This window comes from Falco peregrinus, chromosome 3 (genome assembly GCF_023634155.1).
Source record: "Falco peregrinus isolate bFalPer1 chromosome 3, bFalPer1.pri, whole genome shotgun sequence".
NCBI lineage: Eukaryota > Metazoa > Chordata > Aves > Falconiformes > Falconidae > Falco > Falco peregrinus.
Window position 1 is genome coordinate 56596138 of NC_073723.1, and position 18571 is coordinate 56614708.

Here is an 18571-nt window from a genome sequence, read left to right on the forward strand (position 1 = left end):
GTAGGGCTTTCTGTCGTGCACAAACTGAAGGCGGCGTTTGCATTATGTGCTGGTGTTCCTTTGATGTGGAAGGGTGAGGAATGTAAGTTCTGTTCTTCAGCTTTAATGAAGCAGCAATGGAGTCAAATATCAGGCATGGAAATGCTTGTGTTTAAGGAAACGGGACATGTCTGTGGTGGAAAAATTGGCATTTCATAACACTTGAACATCCAGATTATATCTATGAGGAAATTGATGCAGGAAACTGCTGGTAGTCTTCCATTGTGAAAGAATTGGGAGTGCGCTGTTTGTGCTGTTATCCTTCTTGCCAAACATCTAGAAAACTTTCTTTGTTGCTGAAATTACTTACTTTTGGTCAAGGAAATAATTTTACGTAAGTTCCAGTGTTGAAATGAATGGGTGTAAATGGTTTATGACTCCAGATGGTTTATGACCTCCTCTTGTCTTTGTGTGCTGCCTTTAGGTGGGCAATACTGAGGACCCAGATGAGATGCCGCTGCCAGATTCTGAGAGTGTGTATGTTATTCCTGGAAGTATTTTGCTATGGAAGATAACTCCAAGACCTCCAAATTCAGCACAGGTCAGCTATGCTTCTGCTTACTGAAAGTGTGTGCTATCCTGTTACTGTGTTCAACACAAAACAAATCCATTTGATGTCTTTCTCATTAAGTCTCAATTCACCTGTTTATTGCAACAAACTTTCCCACTACAATTGTAACTCTTTAATGGGGGGTTGGAAGGATGACTGCCACAGGCATGACCCCAGAGTTAGTGGTATTTCTCTGGAAAACAGGACGCTTCGTGTAGCTAGTGGTATGGGGACTTTCCCCACCTCTCCTTTCTACCCTGCTCCCCCTGCTGAGGTGCCTACCTTGTGAGAAGTCTCTTCTGAAGTGCTTTATTTGACGACATGTACTTGCTAGGAGATGCAGAGCCTGCATAGCGTGCATTGGTGCATGAAGGGCTGTGGAGCTTGAGAGCCAGTGGGTGGAATACAAGGGTATGTGTGCAACTGGAAAGACAAAGAATTGGAATGAGAAAAAGTGCCCTCAGTGGGTTAATCAAGGGGGAATCTCTCTACAGAGATAGGGAAAATACCAGTAGGACTGGAAAAAGAAGATAAGAGAGAAATAGTGCACTGAGTAATTAGATGCTGGCCTGCTTAAACAGAAACACCAAGGATCACCTACACGCTGCCTGACAGTGCAGATTTGCTGGTATCTTGAGTATTCCTATCTTGAGTGACTAAATAATAAAAAAGCGCTTGGATGTTTGTTTTCAGATGGCAGCTTTCTTGTGTATTAAGATTAGCAGCTAGAGACATCATAAAGTCACATTTTATCTTTGTCTCTGAATTTCAGATGTATAATTTTACTAGCTTTGCTATGGCTTTGAATGAGTTGGACAAAGAAATGGAGAGTGTCATTCCCAAAACTGACTGCCGGCTACGACCAGATATCAGAGCCATGGAAAATGGAGAAATAGGTAACTTCAGTTATTGGCAACGGTGGTTTTATATTTTATGCTAAAACTGAGGGACTGGGGAAAAAGTAAATTCCACATTCAAGCTGTTAGATGAACTGTTAGAGTAAGTAGCTTCCCATAAAGATACATTCCTCCATGCTGCAAGACAGTGACTCTTTAGTACAGCCTTCTGCAGGTTGCAGTAAACTTCTAGAAAGGTATGTCATCCACCTGTACTAGGGCTGGTTGAGATGGAGTTTCTTCGTAGCAGCCCGTATATTGTGCTGTGTTTGACAAACGTTTTGGCCACGTTGGTGACCAGAGCAGTGTTGATAACACGAGACTGTTGTAGCTATTGCCGAATAGCATCTGCACAGTGTTAAGGCCCTCTGTTTCTGGGGTTGGCACGAGGCTGGGAGAGGACACAACTGGGACAGCTGACCCAAACTGACCAAAGAGATATTCCAACCACGTAACATCATGCTCAGCAATAAATTCTTTGTGTCAGGGGGAAGCAGCTATTGCTTGGGAGACTGGCTGGAAACAGGTCTGCTGGTAGAAGGTAGTGATTGCCTTTGCATCAATGTTTCCTCCTTTTTTTCTGTCCTTTCACTTACTAAACTGTCTTTACCTTGACCTGTAAGGTTTTTTCACTTTTGCTCTTTGATTCTCTCCCTTAACCCACTGGAGTAGATAGGAGTGCACAAGTGGCTTGTGGGTGCTTAGCTGCTGGCCAGCAGCCCACCATGCCACCTCCTTGCTTATGATCTTCCATGTAAGCATGAATCGTAAACTTCACGATGCTATGCTATTTATTTAGCTTTAGGCCCTCTGCTGTGCTCCGTAGTCAAGCCCTGTAAGTGGAAACTAGCCTAAGACTAAAATCTCTGAGCATCGAAAGGGAGTATTTGTGAAATTTTCAGTTTTCTGTTTCTGTTAGCCTGATGCAAAAGAAGTATTTTGATATACCAGTTCTGAGAAATACAGTCTAAAATATTTAAGTGAAACTGTAATGCCAAAAAATATAGTTAATACAGAATCATTCTTCACTGGGAGTTGAACACTTCTGTTGTCCTGGAATAGTGAATTAGAAATGCATTATGAGATTTCCAGTGAGTAGGGACAGTGTACTTCTTGGAAACCTCATCGAAATTATTACTGTAGATGCCATAGAGTGAAAAGTGTCTTAGTATTCTGACACATGACTCGGTGTTAAATCCTTCAATACGGTGTGGAACAGCCTTCCCCTGGCCCTCTTTTGCTCCTTTGGCATTTTGCGTATTAAAGCAGGATGGCCAGCTTTGTAGACTAAAAGCGTAGGGGCTCTTGCTTTCTCTGGATTGCTTAGTGATTGGGGTAAGTCATGAAACCTCTGATTCAGTTTCACCTGTGTAATAGGGCAATGGCTGTGACCACATCTGATAGGTACTCTGAGGTCTAGGTACGAAAAACAGTGACACAGGCATAATACAGTGCAATTATACTTGTGCTTTTTTTTTTTTTTTTTTTTCACAGAAGCTGATAACCATTTATTTGAAACTTTTAAAAAAGCAGATCAGTGAATTCCCACAACCAGTCTCCAGCCTGTGTGATTCTTTTGTGGCCAGCAGGATGGATGTACTTGGTTCAGAGCATCCCCAGTAATTTGTCTAAACTTGAAGTGCAAACAGTTACGCTATCTGCAACGGGCCATATTCCCCAGCTCTGTAGTAACACCATAAAGTTCCTCTAGCAGATAGACTGGTAATACGCAGTGTGTTAGTAGCTGGCAAGGTAACTGGGAACAGCTGATAGTCTTCAAAAATGGTTCTCTCAACTATGTCTTTCTAAGATGTGATGTTTATGAAATGCTTTTCGAGGATTCAGGTGTGAAAGAGATCGCCCTTCACCTAATCTGCTTCTTAGTCTGACTTACTCCTCAGACCTTCTGACCATCCCTTGTGCCAAACAGAAGCAACTGCTCTGCTTGTTGAGGTCTGTGATCTGTGCTATCTTAGTGTGTTAACAAAAAAAAAAGAAGGGATACTGCAGAGAGACAATTCTTTGTGGTTTGGAAATGAATATTCCAAACCCTTATTGCCCAGGGACTGGGCACTAGTAACAATTTACCCCAAACCTTAACAAGAAGCAGGAGGTCAGACTTCTGAAGTAAATCCAGCATTATCTTAATCAGTTTCCCTACTGAAATAAATTCTAGGTATGCCACCTCCCCTAGCTCACATTTGCTGTCTACAGCAAACACATTTTCAGGGTCCTCGGGCCACAAGCATAAACATGTATTTAGCAGTTTCATCCTGTGCCACAGCTGGCCTGGCGTCGCTATTAGACTCAACGAGAAGTCTTCTGTGTTATGTAGGCAGCTTTTTAAACGGACATCTTCTACTAGTTCCCGTATTTATTTGCTGGCTCAGATGGAGTAATGGCCCTGTCTTATATTACACTTTAACATCCTCTTTATTTTTATTTGTGTGGTTTTATTCCTTCAAGATCTAGCTAGTGAAGAAAAGAAGAGGCTAGAAGAAAAACAAAGGACTGCCCGCAAAAATCGTTCAAAGTCAGAGGAAGACTGGAAGACGAGGTTAGCGTGCTTGCTTCTGTGTTCATGTTATTACATAAAGGTTTTGAATATTCAGGTTAACTGCCAGTTCACGCCGGTGACGTGCAGTGTTGTGTCAGCACGAAGAGCTGGCATCCTCAGGTTTGGTAGTACCGCTGCTGTATGTGCAGGCTGTAGTGCTTCCAGGGAGAAGCATCAGGGCTGGTCTCAGTTCCTTCCCTCACTGCTTGCACACCCGTATTCAAATACAAACTGTGTTGTCTTTCCTGAGCACCTCTTGGTTCTGACGCGAAAAAGATGTTGCCACCGATAGCTGCTTGTAAGGACAGTTTTTGCTGATAAATTGGTAATTGCCTCAAATTTGCATGCTCGGCCACAGAGAGGAGGAAATGCTTCCCCCGGTGGACCTGATAGCTTACTGCCGTGACTTCTCAGATCAGTTGCCGTCTGCTGACAATACTGCAATTCCCACTGTGTACAGTTCTTAAAGTCAGTGCAAAACTTGTATCACCCAGCTATCCAAGTCATTGGTCGTCTTTCTGAGAGGGTTGCTAACTACAGAAGTTGGAAGAGCTAAGGGAAAAGTTAGCTTACAAGGGATCTGCCAGGATGTTTGGGGTTTTTTTGTTGTTACTGTAAGGTGAGAGTCAGTTGGGAGCTCTTACACACAAGCCAAGTTGAAACTGAAAACATCATGAAATGAGTCTAGTTTGACCAGACACGGTCTATTTAAAAGTATAGTAATAACATTGGTGGTGTCTTCACAGAAAAAAAAAGGTAGGGCTAAACTCTTTAAAAGTAAGCAAGCTTCATCTCTTCCCTGTCAACTAGCTATTAAGACAGCCAGACACTGTGGATTAAGTATCTTTAAAATGTCTGTTTGTAACTATAAATCACTTTTTTTTTTTTCTTTCTTTTTTTTCTCAAATGAAGTCACCCATCATCCCAGAGTCCCAGGTTTGGACATGTCTGCCTTTGTCTTTTTCCTGTGCCTGCTCTTCTGAAGTGTTTGGGTTTGTTTGCCCCGAGACTGATGGAAAATAACATCTTTGTAATGCTTCCAAGTAAATGTGTTAAGTGCTGGACAGCCTTGCGCCTCCCTCTTCCTTTCCTGAATTCAGAGTGGTTCTAGCCCTCACCAAGTGTTTTCAAAGCAAGGGTTCGTTATATTGTGTTCTTCCAGGTGCCTGCAGTAGCTTAAGGTATAGCTCAAAGCACCTTGAGGTTGGTATTGGAAATTGGGGAATTTCCACAGGGCAACTCAGAGCAATGCAGAAACCATTCACAAGGTTCTTCAGTTGCTGTTGTGCAGGTACTGTAGACCTGCTTAGTACTTGCCTGGGATATCTTCTAAGAGTTCTTTTCCAGGATTCTAAAGTTATGGCAGAAAATTCCTAGTGTCTGAGCTCTTTCGTTGGCATGCCAGGTGTGACTGCCTCCAAAGGGTGAATGTGAAGTGTGTAGGAAGAGTTGTGCTTTGGGGGGAAAAAATGCATACTGCGAAGGGAAGCTGTCCTACCTGTTCCCAGAAAGTGAACCATAGGTCTTCATCTGCGGTGTAATATAAACTCTGATGTAACTGCCATTTTCTTGCCACAGAAAAGCAGACTTCTTTGTCTAGTAGAGCTCCTCACTCGTCAGACAGTTATCCAAAGTGCCTATTGATTCTTTTCATTATTTTGAATCCACTTGAGAAGCGGGGTCTTGGCGGTTCTGAAGAAGTGATTTGTGTTGAACACTTAATGCTTTAGAGACTGACCAGGAGTCTTAAACCTTGGGTAAAAGACTAGTCCAGTTCTGAAACACAGTAGTGGTCTGTTGCTTTTGATGAAAATCAGTCTCCTCCTCCTCCTATCACTTACCTGGCTGCAATATCTGATTCCTTTGGGTCTCCTATGTTCCTCAAATTGAGTTTTTCCCATCGCCTTTCCCCTTCCTGCTGAAGTAGGTTGTCACTGGAGGAGGGGTACACTGCCCTGACCTGTACAAGTGTCAAAGACACACTAAGCGAGGTCCTGGGTGGCACAATTCCTTCCTCTGAGAGATGAGGTAACTGCGCTTACAGCCCTGCCCCTCGGCAAATGCTTGGCTTTGCACTCTGGAATGAGCTGCCGTTTCCTGGGAGCTCAGGTGAACTAGACACACGCACAGGCGCACACACCAGTTACTTCGGAATAGTTGCCTTGTCCTGCGTGGAGGTGATGCAGTAGTGAACCACGTGCAGCACCAGGGGTGAATGACTTCTGTCTCCTGTTGACTTCGGTTCATTTAACCAGGACAGCAGGAGAACCGTTTAAGCATTCGACTGTCCAGTTTACCACCGTGAAGATGGTACAAGGCGTTTCTTCTGATACACATCTCAGATCTTTTGAGCCAAGGAAGACTTACCCGTTAGCAGCCCTGCTTTGTAATGTGACGCTGTGATACTGGTGGCCTTTGTGGTTTTGCTTTTTAAAAAGGTCAAGTCATATTTGGTCCGAACGTGCTTTAATTTCTGTTCTGAAAGCTTACGGTACCCTCGAAGGGAAGACCCGAGTTAAAATGGGTTGCCTTGCACGCATGATTTATTTGAGTGTTCGCTGCAGTGAAGCACATAAAGAACTGGCTCTTGTGGCCGTTGAGGAGGTGAAAGGAAGCTGTGGAGCATATTAAGCAGAGAAGTAGCCTGCAGCAAGCTGATCCGTGCCACAAACACGGCTTGGCAAAATGCAACAAGAAGCTAAAAGGTCTGGTACTGTGCGGTGTGTGCTGTTGAGGCAGACTATGGAGTAACTGGGCCCAAACCGAGAGTGCCGTTCGGCAACGGGCTGCAGGACTGCCAGACACAGCGGTGCGAGAGGAGGAAGGACAAATGTCCGTGCCACGGTGATTTGGCAGGGTTGTACTCACCACTGAGATAACTTGCCAGCGGTATGGCCTTCTGGGTGCACCTTATTTACAGATACCTTACCTCCGATACACAGCCCCCCTCAAAAGGTTACGTACACATGCAGGTGTCAGCAGTGCACGTGTACACACGGTGCCTCCAGATTAGGTAGGAGGGGAGAGGGAAGGAAAGAAGCGTTTCTACCAACGACCAGCTTAGCAAGAGCGTGCAGGTGACTTCTGGCAGGTGGAATCAGATTTCTGGGCATTTAGATTGAGCCTCCCATGGCTAACAGCGTAATGCAACACAGTTAAGTTGTAATAAGCCAGGCCTTTTCCTGCAGCCTGTGGGTGATTTCATCTACACTTGGTCCGAGTTAAGTGCATTGCAAAACAAGGCTTTAAAAACCAAGGGGAAATAATGTTTTTCTGTTTTCAGGACTGCAGTGCTTGTGGTGTTTACATGTCTTGCAAAAATTGTTACTGCTTATGCATGCCAAAATCATTGTTCACAACTGCTTTGAAACTGTACCGGCCCTTTTTTATGTGATAGTCTTGACTGCTTCAAGCGACAAAACACTGGTGTCAGTAATTTCCCCTAGGAGACATTGTAAGTCGTGTGACGAATGGGGAGATCCTGGCCGCTGAAGACAACTTCAAATTCACTCGTGAATTTTAAACCAAGAGGGGTTCTGTGATCACAGTAATTACTTTGAACAATGAACTGCTGAAGATGCAGCAAAGCAGTTCTGAACTTCTGTAATAGTGTGTGTTAACAGCTTCACTAACATGCTGTGTTTCCTTGCAGATGGTTCCACCAAGGCCCCAATCCCTATACTGGTACACAGGACTGGCTTTATTCTGGCAACTACTGGGACAGAAACTACTTTAACTTGCCCGATATTTATTAAAATGCAGTAAGGAGCCTGTGACTGATACAAATAAGTCTTAATCTGTTTTAATGTTTTCCCTTATTTTACTTATCTCCTGAAAAAACTGACATGGTATCAAGTGGAATATTAAGCATCTCCGCAGTAGATCTGGTGGTACACGATCTGCAGTCCCATAGGTTGGGGAATGATTTTTCTGGCCAATGGTGGGTCCTGTGTGGATGAAGTAAATTGCCATGGTTTCAAGCTGCCCTGTTTGCCGAGTACACCTGTATTAGGTTGTGGTGTATGAGCAATAGAACACCTTCGGCTGTTCTGTGAATACTTTCTTTCATAGATAACATTGGCACAAGTAAAACTGGTTTTATTTATTGTGACAAGGGAATGTTTCAAAGCACACACAGTAACTGCAATATTCTGTTCTTAAATGAAGAAGGGTGTGTCATTTTTTGTAAAGATGTAATTTTTTCATAAAGTGACTTTTCTTTTACTAAAGTAACTCCCTTGAATCCTGGCCAGAGATTCCAGAAGCGTTCCTGTCTCTGGAGCATTAATGCAGTTGTTTAAGCTGGTAACATTACTCAGAGGTATTTATTCAATGTTTTGTGCAGTGTGTTTTGAATTTTGCTCTCCTGTTTTGCTACCAGCCTTATGGTTTAAGGAATTAAGAGCCATTTAAATAACCTACAGATTTGATTGAACTGCACACTACAGGTTTTAAAAGAACCTGTTTCACACACTAGAAGTTCTGGTGCCCAGCACCACTGCAAAAAGGCAAGAACCTAATCAGTCCAGGACTGGGTAGAACATGGCAGGGGGCACAGGACCGGTGTCTGTACCGTGCAAATGCCCTGGGAGGAAGTCTTGTGCATTTCAAAGGTAGTACAGCACCTCAGTGAGGCCTCCTGTGCACAGCTGCTTTACCCCTTTTCAGTGGGGTGCATTCAATCTTAGAGTGTAAGTTTATATTGAACTGTGTACAGAGCTTCTAGAGGGCAAGCTGCTCTTTGTACAATATTTTAACTGCTGTCTGGAGATTAGTGTTAATTAAATAATTTAATTGCTACTAAATAAAGGCTTCAAAACTTCTTGCATCTAGTCTAAAGTGAGTGGTGTTTGACAGTGCTGACCCTTTCTGAGCAAGCCTACTCCAAAAGCTGCTGCAATGTGCTTTCCTGTGCTTCAGGGACCTCTTTTCCCCTAAGCAGGAACAGTTTGCTTATGGGAGGGGGGCGGCTGGGGAGCCAAGCGCTTCCTCCTTAAAGATATGCAGTGAGGCTGCAGCTCGAGGCTTGAGGGTAGACTACTGCAACCATTAGTAAGGCAATAAGATACTTTCTATTTTTATTCTGTGCACTACTAGAATTACCCAGGTAGTGATGCCAGTGCTTATTTGCATAGGTAAGGGAAAGACTTTTCTTCGGCAGCCTTTCGAGTGAGGGCCTAGATCTCACTGGGACTTGTAGATGCAGAAACTGAATACCTGCGTTGTCTCTCGGAGCCTCATCTCTGCCCCCAATCCAAGACTCTGGCCAGAATTTCTTGAAGCCTGTCTTAATTCCTGTGCAACTTCAACTGTGAGTCCGAGAGCTGTAGAAAGTCTAGCTGTTGGGTCGGTGCTTCAGCCGGTCACACAGCATGAACACCCAGTGCTCATTCTTCCTAAACAAAGCATTTAGGTCCTTCCTGCCCTGCCCCAGGTTCAAGAAGGGGAAACCTCTACACAACATCAACTTTGCTTCTTTTGTTTTGAGCAACTTGTTTCATAAGAACAGATTTTATTCTGTAACCCCTTCCAAGAAGCATAACCTCAGCTGTCCTCCTTGATAAACCTCTAGTTTGAATGACTTGACCATGTGCAAGAATAATTCTTTCCTTTAGTTGATAGTAGGACTGTCCTCTTGCTCCTGACTTTTGTGTACAGTTCCTTCCTGGAACAGAACCTCAACAGTGTAGACTATGCCTGCTTACAAGGAACTAACTTCGGCTCTGTGTGTAGTTTGTCAGAATCATTGGGCTTTATGCATACATTATGTTAGCACAGTGAAGAAGTGAAACAGCTGCAACAGATGTTTATCAGTGGTCGTAATTCACATGGAGTCAACATTCAGGATGTTGTGCTGTGCTAGGAGAACACAGAATTGCATTCCCATGCATTTTAACTGCTGGCTTTTTTGGAGCATTTGCATTATTTGATTTATTACAGTGTAAACTCCATTCCTCTTGAACTGTTCCTGAAGTCCAAACAGCCTCTCATCTCAACCTGTTTAAAAAAATAACATGAACGCAGTAGAAAATACACAGCAAGAACTACTTTAATTGCTACTTAAGTGTACTCTAAGGTGACGGTATTTTGTCCCATTCTGAATATTACACAAATGGTGAAAGGTCAGGCTGCAGGCATAAAGACGTATGTAAATATGAGACTAAAAACTTTGTTACTTTAGGCTAAAACCAGAGCAAGACTGGTACTACTACTTGCAAAGTGTAACAAGCAGAGGAAGGCACTGGGCCTGGTATATATGACAAGTACTTTAACCACTGATCTTAAACCTAATTAAGCTTTTAGCAGTAAAATCCAAACGCTAGCATCTCCCTCTGCAAGACCCATGCAAGAAGCAAGCTTACTTCTTCAGGACCCTGCCCTGGCAAGAGGACCTGGAGTAATGGTGATCTGTCCTGTGGTGCCGTAGCTTTCTGCAAGAGCATTTATACCTGGGCGCTTAGCATCAGCTGGAAAGCGTTTCTTTGTAGGTATCGCATCATCCAGAGGGATGGCAACTGAGAAAACACCGGGTGTGCATGGCTTCACTGCAGTTTCCTCTGCAGAATTAGAATTGGGGCTTGCCGTATCCATTTCCTCAACAGCAGGCCTGGCACCTGAGACCAGGACAGTAGTGAATCTCCTGGCACCTGCTTCCTGCTGTGCGAAGACAGCAGGGCGAGGAATAGGTTTCCCCAGTCCTGTGTGTTCTGAACATTAGAACCCACTGAAATGAAAGGTGGAGCACTTCTCTTGCTTTCTTCTTGCATCACAGAAATTGGAGCAGATACTTGTGACAGTTGACCACATTGATGACCTTCCCTCCAGGGAAGGCTGAGGGTTGACTGGGAATAAGGAACACCAGCTCCAGCAGGAGAGACGGATGGTGGCGATTTCTGACCTGGTCTCAAGTCAGTTAGGTGACAGAAGGTCCACACATTAGAATGTGGAGGGAGCTGTCCCGCTTCACTTGATACCATGGCTACAAAGATACAAAAATAAGAGCGCTGGAATCAGGAGCAGTGAATTCTGTAAACTGTAAATCCTTATGTCTAAAACAGACATGGCTACACTTGGTGAAGCAAGCATGTTAGAGAAGAGAGCTGGCCTAGCAGTTTGGTATGGGGCTGACAAAACACCTGCAGCCTAGAAAAAGTAAAACTCTCTATGGTCAGAGCAGAGGCTCTTCTGGAAAAGTATTTACCAGGTATTTCTGAAACCGAAGTCTGTCAAACTCCCCTAAAAGTTTGATTTTTTTTAAGAAAAGCCAATGTTAATTTACACATCTGCCCAAGCTCAGCTCTCCTCTACAAAATGCTCTGCTGAAACCTCAGCTGTACTGCTTCTCCTGGGGCTTGGGATGGATTCTGCAGTACCAGGGAGACTCAGGGCAGGGGAGCTCCACCGTGGAGGGTTTCTCCAGCTGGGCAAGGGATGAGCTGGGCACGTGTCACCACAGGGAAGAGATGCTGGTGACAGCCTCACCACGAAAGGTGAGCACCAGCACTCTTGCTGTTTGTGGAACTGGTGACAAGTGTTTAGTCCAGCTACAGAAACTCACCAAGCTCAAGACAGCAGAGGCAACCACCACTGTATTTTTTTTTTTCTAATGGAAAACCGCCTAGGTCAGTGCTGTAATATAAGAACTTTCAAGGGAGGAGAATCAAAACAAAGCCTCCAGCTGGTCATCTCTCTTCAGCCACAGAGCACGTGTTATTACGTATTAGGTATCTTAACCCTGTTTCAGAAAATCCAGCTTGTTTTGAGCAAGACCATTTGGCATCGATAGGCACCTTCCCATCACTCGTACCTGTATGTTTGCCTGGGGAAGTCCTGCCCACAGCTAGCCACATCTTTTGGAACAGACGTTGTAGATGGCAGTAGATCTAACACACGTGCACTGGGGCCAAGCAGACAGTATTGATACAGTAGTTTCTTAGAAGTCATCTCTACCCTGCCCTGCGCTGACATAGATGCTTTTCCATTTAATGACCACAGATGAAGCTGCAAAGCTAGAAGCTGGAACAGGAAGATGACACAAAGACCCCAAACTTTCTTACCTGACCAAACTTTTTCAGCTGATTCCACTTGTGCTGTAGATTCCATTCTCTCAGGATGGCACATTAGATCATCATCCAATGGACCTAAGGTTGTAGCACTTAAGCCCTGGTATGCATTTAATGGCTGCTCAATCTTTAACAGATAAGCTGTTTGGTCTACAAAGGGAATGATTATTTTCTCTGGAAACTGCTCTCTACGTAAGGTGGAACCTCTGCATCCATAACTGGCTCATCATCTCAGCACAGTGATGCAACCTCAGTGGTTGAGGCAACCTCAGCTTTGCTGCAGGGAGGCACAGCCTGCAATGGATCTTCAGGAGTCGGTGATGGTGAAAGAGGTGATGGTTCTTCCCAAAAGGGGACTGAGGGACCTCGATTTGCATCATTTGTTGAGACATGAGCCTGTCCATCTGCAGGCCCTAGTTCTCCAGCTACAGGGCCCTGACTCGGCACTCCTGGTTGTGACCTAACAGCCTCCACGGCAGCATCATCTTCAGCAGCACCTTCTACTGGTGTAAGTTCATTCTCTGAGAACTGAGAGTCTTCATAAAGAGTCTGCACACTGCCGCATCCCTCACAGAATAAAAAGAATCACTGTTACATAGCACATGGGCAGCAAGCTGTGCAGGCTTAGCAGGGATGTACACCAGTCCCTGAAGGGATGAAGCTCCATCAGATCCAGGGCAGGATCTGCTTTCTGCAATGGAACTGGCAATTGATGGGTACTGAGTTACTTTGGAGCTATATTGAGTATCAGGTTTTTCAAGGAGCTGGTCTTCTTCTGTGTCAGTACACCTGTCCCTCTGCTTAGGCTCTCCAGAAAACCAAGTGTCTGTGTACTGTGATGTCTTCTCTTCCAGTCCCTCATTCCCATTTTCAGCAAGGTAAAAAGCACATAATGGCAATACATGAGCAACTGTTCCCATTGAAATAAGAGTGATTTCAACAACAGCTCAATTAGATGCTCTACAGCACATTTATGAGGCTTCCCGGGTTGCAAAGACTGAATAATTTAAGGAGGGGGTTTGCTCCCTGCCTATCAATAAGGGGGAAATAAGAATTCAGAGAGCACTTCAAAACCTAGGAAGCCTCAAGGGTACTCCTGATCCTGCAGTAATGGCTACGTTCTTACCTCCTGCCCACAAACATTGCTACACTGAAGGGTTAAGAGATTAAACCTTTTACATTAAGCACATCAGATATCTCAGCTGGATGAGTACAGCTCCTCTTTGCAATACCTCAGAACTCTCTTTGGATCCACAGAAGTTATTATAGATGCATATATGGCGATATTTTAGCTTCCTCAAGAGTCTCGAGTAGTTGAACTGACACGTTAATGAAGTGAAGAACAGGGTAAGACACGACCAAGTTTTAAATACAGAGTGAAAAATGGCCTCTAGATTAGTTATCGGGGAGGAACACGGGAGTACTTGGAAGATGAAAAGAGTGTTTCATCACATGGTTAGTAAAACCCTCAGCATTGAAAAAAAAAAAACCAACAAACCAAGAGATTTGGTTTCTATCATGATGGGCAAGAGTTGGCCAATACAGAAAACCAGCACAGTAGCAGAAGAGATGTCTTTAATACATCATCATAGCTCAGCACTGAGGTTTTTTTCTGAAGTCATGACTAGACGAGGTATGAGAGCCATAACTCAAAGGATGATAGAGCTAAATCCTCTCTGAAAAAAAACATTAGTCTGACTGCCATCCCAAGCCAACTCATACCCATTTATAATCTAGTGTCAGTATCAGGCAATGCCACAGAAAAGAAAGGCTCCCTTGCAGCTATACAAGCCAGCTAGCTACCTACTGGTGCACAGTCCCAAAACCCATGCTGGCACTGTGGGCAGGAGACTCCAGAGGAAACCTTGCTCGAGCTTGCAAAGGAATTCCTCTCTGATCATCGCCTCTCATAACACAGTTATAGTCGGGGATGGATGACACAGAAAGAGAGGGGTCAGAGAAGGACCTGTATTAGAGACCGGTGAACATGCAGGGGTCAGGTCACAATAAGCAAGCCACTGACAGGCATTCAGACAGAAAACTGCTGCGTTAAGCAGCCACCCTCCAACACGCTTAAGTCACAGCAGTCAGGCAAAGTCCCCAGTGCCAAGAAAGGGGAATATCATACCTGTTTTTAAAACTGTAATGGGATCTCTAGGAACTACCGATCAGCCAGCCTCACCTCCACACTTGGTAACATCATGGTACGGATCCTCCTGGAAGATCCATCAGAACATACAGAAGACGGAGAGTTGATTAAAGACAGCCAGCAAGGGCAAGTTCACAGAGGCAAATGGTGCCTGACTAATCTAGTGGCCTTCTCCAATGGAGTGACAGCACCAGCGGACAAGGGAAGAGCTACAAAGCCATCTACCTGGACTTCTGTAAGGCCTTTGGTATGGTCTGCCACAGCATCCCGGCCGCTAAATTGGAGAGAGATGGGTTCGATGGGTGAACTATTTGATGGATAAGGAACTGGCCAGATGGCTGCCCCCAAAGAGCTACAGTCAACAGCTCAATGTCCAAGTGGAAACCCCTCAAGGGTCCACACTGGGACCAACTCTATTTAATATCTTCATCAATGACAGAGTTAAACTGAGTGCACCCTCAGCAAGCTTTCAGGTGAGGCCAAGCTGAGTGGTGCAGTTGAGTCACTAGAGGGAAGGGATGCCATCCAGAGGGACCTGGGCAGGCCTGAGCAGTGGGCCCATATGAAATCTCATGAAGTTCAGTAAGGCCAAGTGCGAAGTCCTGCACCCGAGTTGGGGCAATCCCCAGTATCAATAAAGACTGGAGGAGGAACAGATTGAGAGCTGCCCTTTGGAAAAGGACTTGGTGGTACTGGTGGATGAAAAGCGCAGTGTGGCCCAGCAATGTGTGCTCACAGCCCAGAAAGCATCAAAAGAAGCATGGCCAGTGGGTGGAGGAAGGTGGGTCTGACCCTCTGCTCTCCTGAGAGCCACCAGGAGTACAGTGTTCAGCGCTGGGATCCACAGCGGATGAAAGACATGGATGAGGGCCATGAAAGTGATCAGAGGTCTGGAACACCTTTCCTGTGACGAAAGGCTGAGAGAGTTGGGGATGTTCAGCCTGGAGAAGAGAAGACACCGGGGAGACATTATTGTGGCCTTTCAATACTTAAAGGGGGCTTTAAAAAAGACTAAGACTTTTTACTAACGCCTGCATGGACAGGACAAGGGGCAACAGTTCTGAACTGAAAGAGGGTAGATTTACATTAGATATTGGGAATTTTTTACAATGAGATCCTGGGACAGGCTGCCCAGAGAAGCTGTGGATGCCCCATCCTTGGAAGTGTTCAAGGGCAGGTAGGATGGGGCTCTGAGCAACCTGGTCTGGTGAAAGATGTTCCTGCCAAGGGCAGGGGGGTTGGACTAAATGATCTTTAAAGGTCCCTTCCAACTCAAACTACTCCGTTATTCCATGATTATGCAAAACCTGCTGTGTAGTATCATCAATGCAACATTTGCAAATGTACCAAAATTCAGCCTTCGGTGCCAAGTTGCACTGCAACATCCACCAGTCATTTTTACAAGGAAACTGCTTCAAGTGCTGAAGTCGGCAGTGGTTAGCTTTTTTAGAGGAGAGCCTAAGCTAGGAATAAGATAGTAGTACTTTCTGTTCATAGCTGGGGCTTCTCTTCATTGCTGTAATTACCTTAGTGTATAGCTCTCAATCTACAGACCAAGGCTGTCTCAATGCTGGCTGGTTCCTGGGTTACCTGGAACCCAGCTTAGGCATCCTTTTTGAATAAAAGGTATATTTGAAGCTGCTGAACCTTATAGTAACCAGATGATGGAGCCCCAAACCAGTAGGGCAAATACAAACAGGCCGTGGGCTAGACAACACACCCCTATCACTGGTCCCACACAACCTGCAGGCGGCACGAGGTCTTACAGCCAAACCCAAGGAGCAGCTGAAAGCTCCCAGCACTTCCCAAAGGAATCAGCATCCCACAGAACTAAATAATGTTTTTATAAACAAAGAGATACAATATCTATTTACAAGGAATACGTAGGCAGAAAGTCACTATCTGCTTAGAGGGTGACAGTTCACACTGCAGTATCTTAAAATTAGAATGACTAAAGGCATCAAGGCTGCTCTCTATACTCAAGGAGAACGTACGGCATCCAGGGGACTAATTCTTTCCACATTAAATAGAATCAAGTGCTTTCTGAAGATGCCAGACTTTTTGATAGCCCATAGCCTATGTGCATCCTTCACATGACTAGACACAGATGGAATGCAACCCGTAAGTGAAAACTACTTGCATCCATTCAGGCTAGAACATTATCTCAAAATATCTTGAAAGAACAAACAGCAACCATCTTACCGCTAATGATCTCAAACTTTTCAACCAGTTGTTATATCCAGATTTGGATGCCCTGAAAACAAAAGCAGAAATGAAGCTGCAGTGGGATAGCACTCTCAAACAGCTCAGCTCTTCAGATGAAGCACCAGTCAGAACAAACCTTTTCGGAAGGCGACAAGCTCTTGGAAATAGAGCAAAACACTAAGCAATGTTGTCCAGGTCGTCTTCTATGGCAGCCCAGCTCACCCCCTTGAGCAGGCCCTTGAGGCTGTGTGGAACAAGCAGCCCAAACTGAAGACTGCATCTTCACCCTCTCAAGTTGGCTGACAGTTTCCCATCTGTACAGACAAACAGAAAACCTCAGCTGAGCATCTGCCCCACTCCAGCGTGGTGTCTAATGCCAACAGTGTGATCACAGCTGCTATTCCCTTGCCACGCCATCAACAGCCTTCCTCCACCCCTTCCCAAACACTCCTTTAACTTAAAGGGGATATCCACCATCTGCAGTGACCAAATCCTTTACTTCCCCTCTGCACGTTTAGGCGGCAGGTGGCCAGCCAACTAGGGAACCACGATGTGAATTCAAACCCATGCCCTGGGTTCACTGTTTTAAAGGTAAGGTCCACTAAAGCACCCAATGAGCCAGAACGGCCATTCGTGTTCAAACAAAGAGTTTACAGGACACTTCTTCCTCCTCTCTCCTCCTCATCCATCCCCTCCCCTACTTGCTCTCTCCTGGTCCTGGCCTCCCACCAACAGATCTGTACAAGGGTGGTGCCACACCCAGCCGGGAGGGATGGTCACAGTGCCCTTGCATCACCCACAGGTTTGAGCAGTGTCTGCAGCATTAAGTTTGTTGGTCATAAAGGATTACAGGAAGGAGTAGGAGGCAAAAATACATGATTAAAACTTACCTCTGGGCAGTAGAGCACTCTGCGGCCAGGTGACACTGCCACTTACCAGAAAGAGCTTTTCTCCTGCAATAAACACCCTGATTGCCACTGCCACACAAGAACCGGTGCATTTAACGGACATAACAATTTGAGCACAACTCTATTTATAACCCTCTCAATAACGTCTTTTAAGACCAAAGTACAGTGTCGTGGCTACCATTACTCAGGATGAGCAGCGCAAGGGCTGCGAGGGCGAGGCTGAGCACCCGTGGGTGCTGCCTGCCACAGGGCGCAGGGGAAGCTCACACCCCCTGCGCTGCTGCCTTTTCTCCCTTCCCACACCACCATGAAACCCCTCCCTGCTTCTGCCACCAGCTTTTGCCTTCAAGCACCTATCTGGCTGAACCCGCAGCACATGCAGAACACCTTCAAGAAAAGTGTTTTGCCTTTGCTGAAACACCAGTTTTCCTCGCTAGCAGCAGGCAGCCAAACCAGAGACATTTCTTGCCAGCACAGGAAGAATGTAACTTTGTGCTCAGTCTTGGGTTATGATGACTTCACAAGATCCAACGCTGCAACCTGCAGAAAGGCTGCAGCCACATCCCCCCCACCCCTCTGCTAGCCACACCAGGGAGCTGGGTGCACAGACGCATCCCCTGGTTCACAGCCTGGCCTTTTAAGATAGGTGACACACAACACCCAAGGGATTTAAACTGACATAACAGACTACGAAATATAGCACCCGAGAAGCGATGTTCTGCAGTGACCTCTGGCAGGAGCTCACAGCTCACAGCAAATGGCTGGGGACTGTAATCTCTTCAGCCACAGCAGCTACACCCAAAGAACAACAAGATTATTCCTTAATATGGTTCCATTCATACTGCAGAACCTAATGACTGGAAGGGCAAAACTTCAAACAAACCTCAACAGCCTCAGGGACAACTTTTGTTTTCCAGTACATACTTTCAGTGGATACACACATATTTTTCTGTTCCAATAAAAGAAGCACAAGAAAAGTAACTGTACAGTGCTGTATTTTGAAGGTTACCACTGTGTTTCTGAGGATCATGAAGGCAGGAAGATCATGGGGGCAAGCCATGATCAGGAGTCTGCCACAGGATAAAAACTTTTACCCACCAACAAAGCTACAGTTCAGTCTTCATCACAGTTGGAAAACCATAATTTACCTACCTGCTCTTGCATTCCTGGATGTCTGCATCTCTATAAAAACCCAAGAGGAATT

General features: G+C 45.2%; 2 protein-coding genes across 5 annotated transcripts in view; one reads left to right on the top strand and one right to left on the bottom strand.

Moving 5' to 3' along the window:
* Positions 1 to 8870, top strand: part of OSBPL1A (oxysterol binding protein like 1A) — a 78479-nt gene extending 69609 nt beyond the window's left edge. For 3 of the 4 annotated variants that reach the window (XM_055798364.1, XM_055798365.1, XM_027795157.2), the window contains 4 exons: positions 464 to 580; positions 1362 to 1485; positions 3952 to 4042; positions 4955 to 7688. In XM_055798364.1, coding sequence (XP_055654339.1) covers positions 464 to 580; positions 1362 to 1485; positions 3952 to 4042; positions 4955 to 5153 — 531 coding nt within the window. In that variant the 3' untranslated portion in view covers positions 5154 to 7688. The other variant, XM_055798366.1, reaches the window with a different exon arrangement.
* Positions 8871 to 10051: 1181 nt separating this feature from the next.
* CABYR (calcium binding tyrosine phosphorylation regulated) lies at positions 10052 to 16630 on the bottom strand. Its single transcript, XM_055798373.1, is given in 4 exon segments — positions 10052 to 10732; positions 10735 to 11021; positions 15069 to 15195; positions 16457 to 16630. Coding segments are annotated over 2 exon segments (609 nt in total). The 5' UTR covers positions 11020 to 11021; positions 15069 to 15195; positions 16457 to 16630; the 3' UTR covers positions 10052 to 10408.
* Positions 16631 to 18571: the final 1941 nt, after the last annotated feature.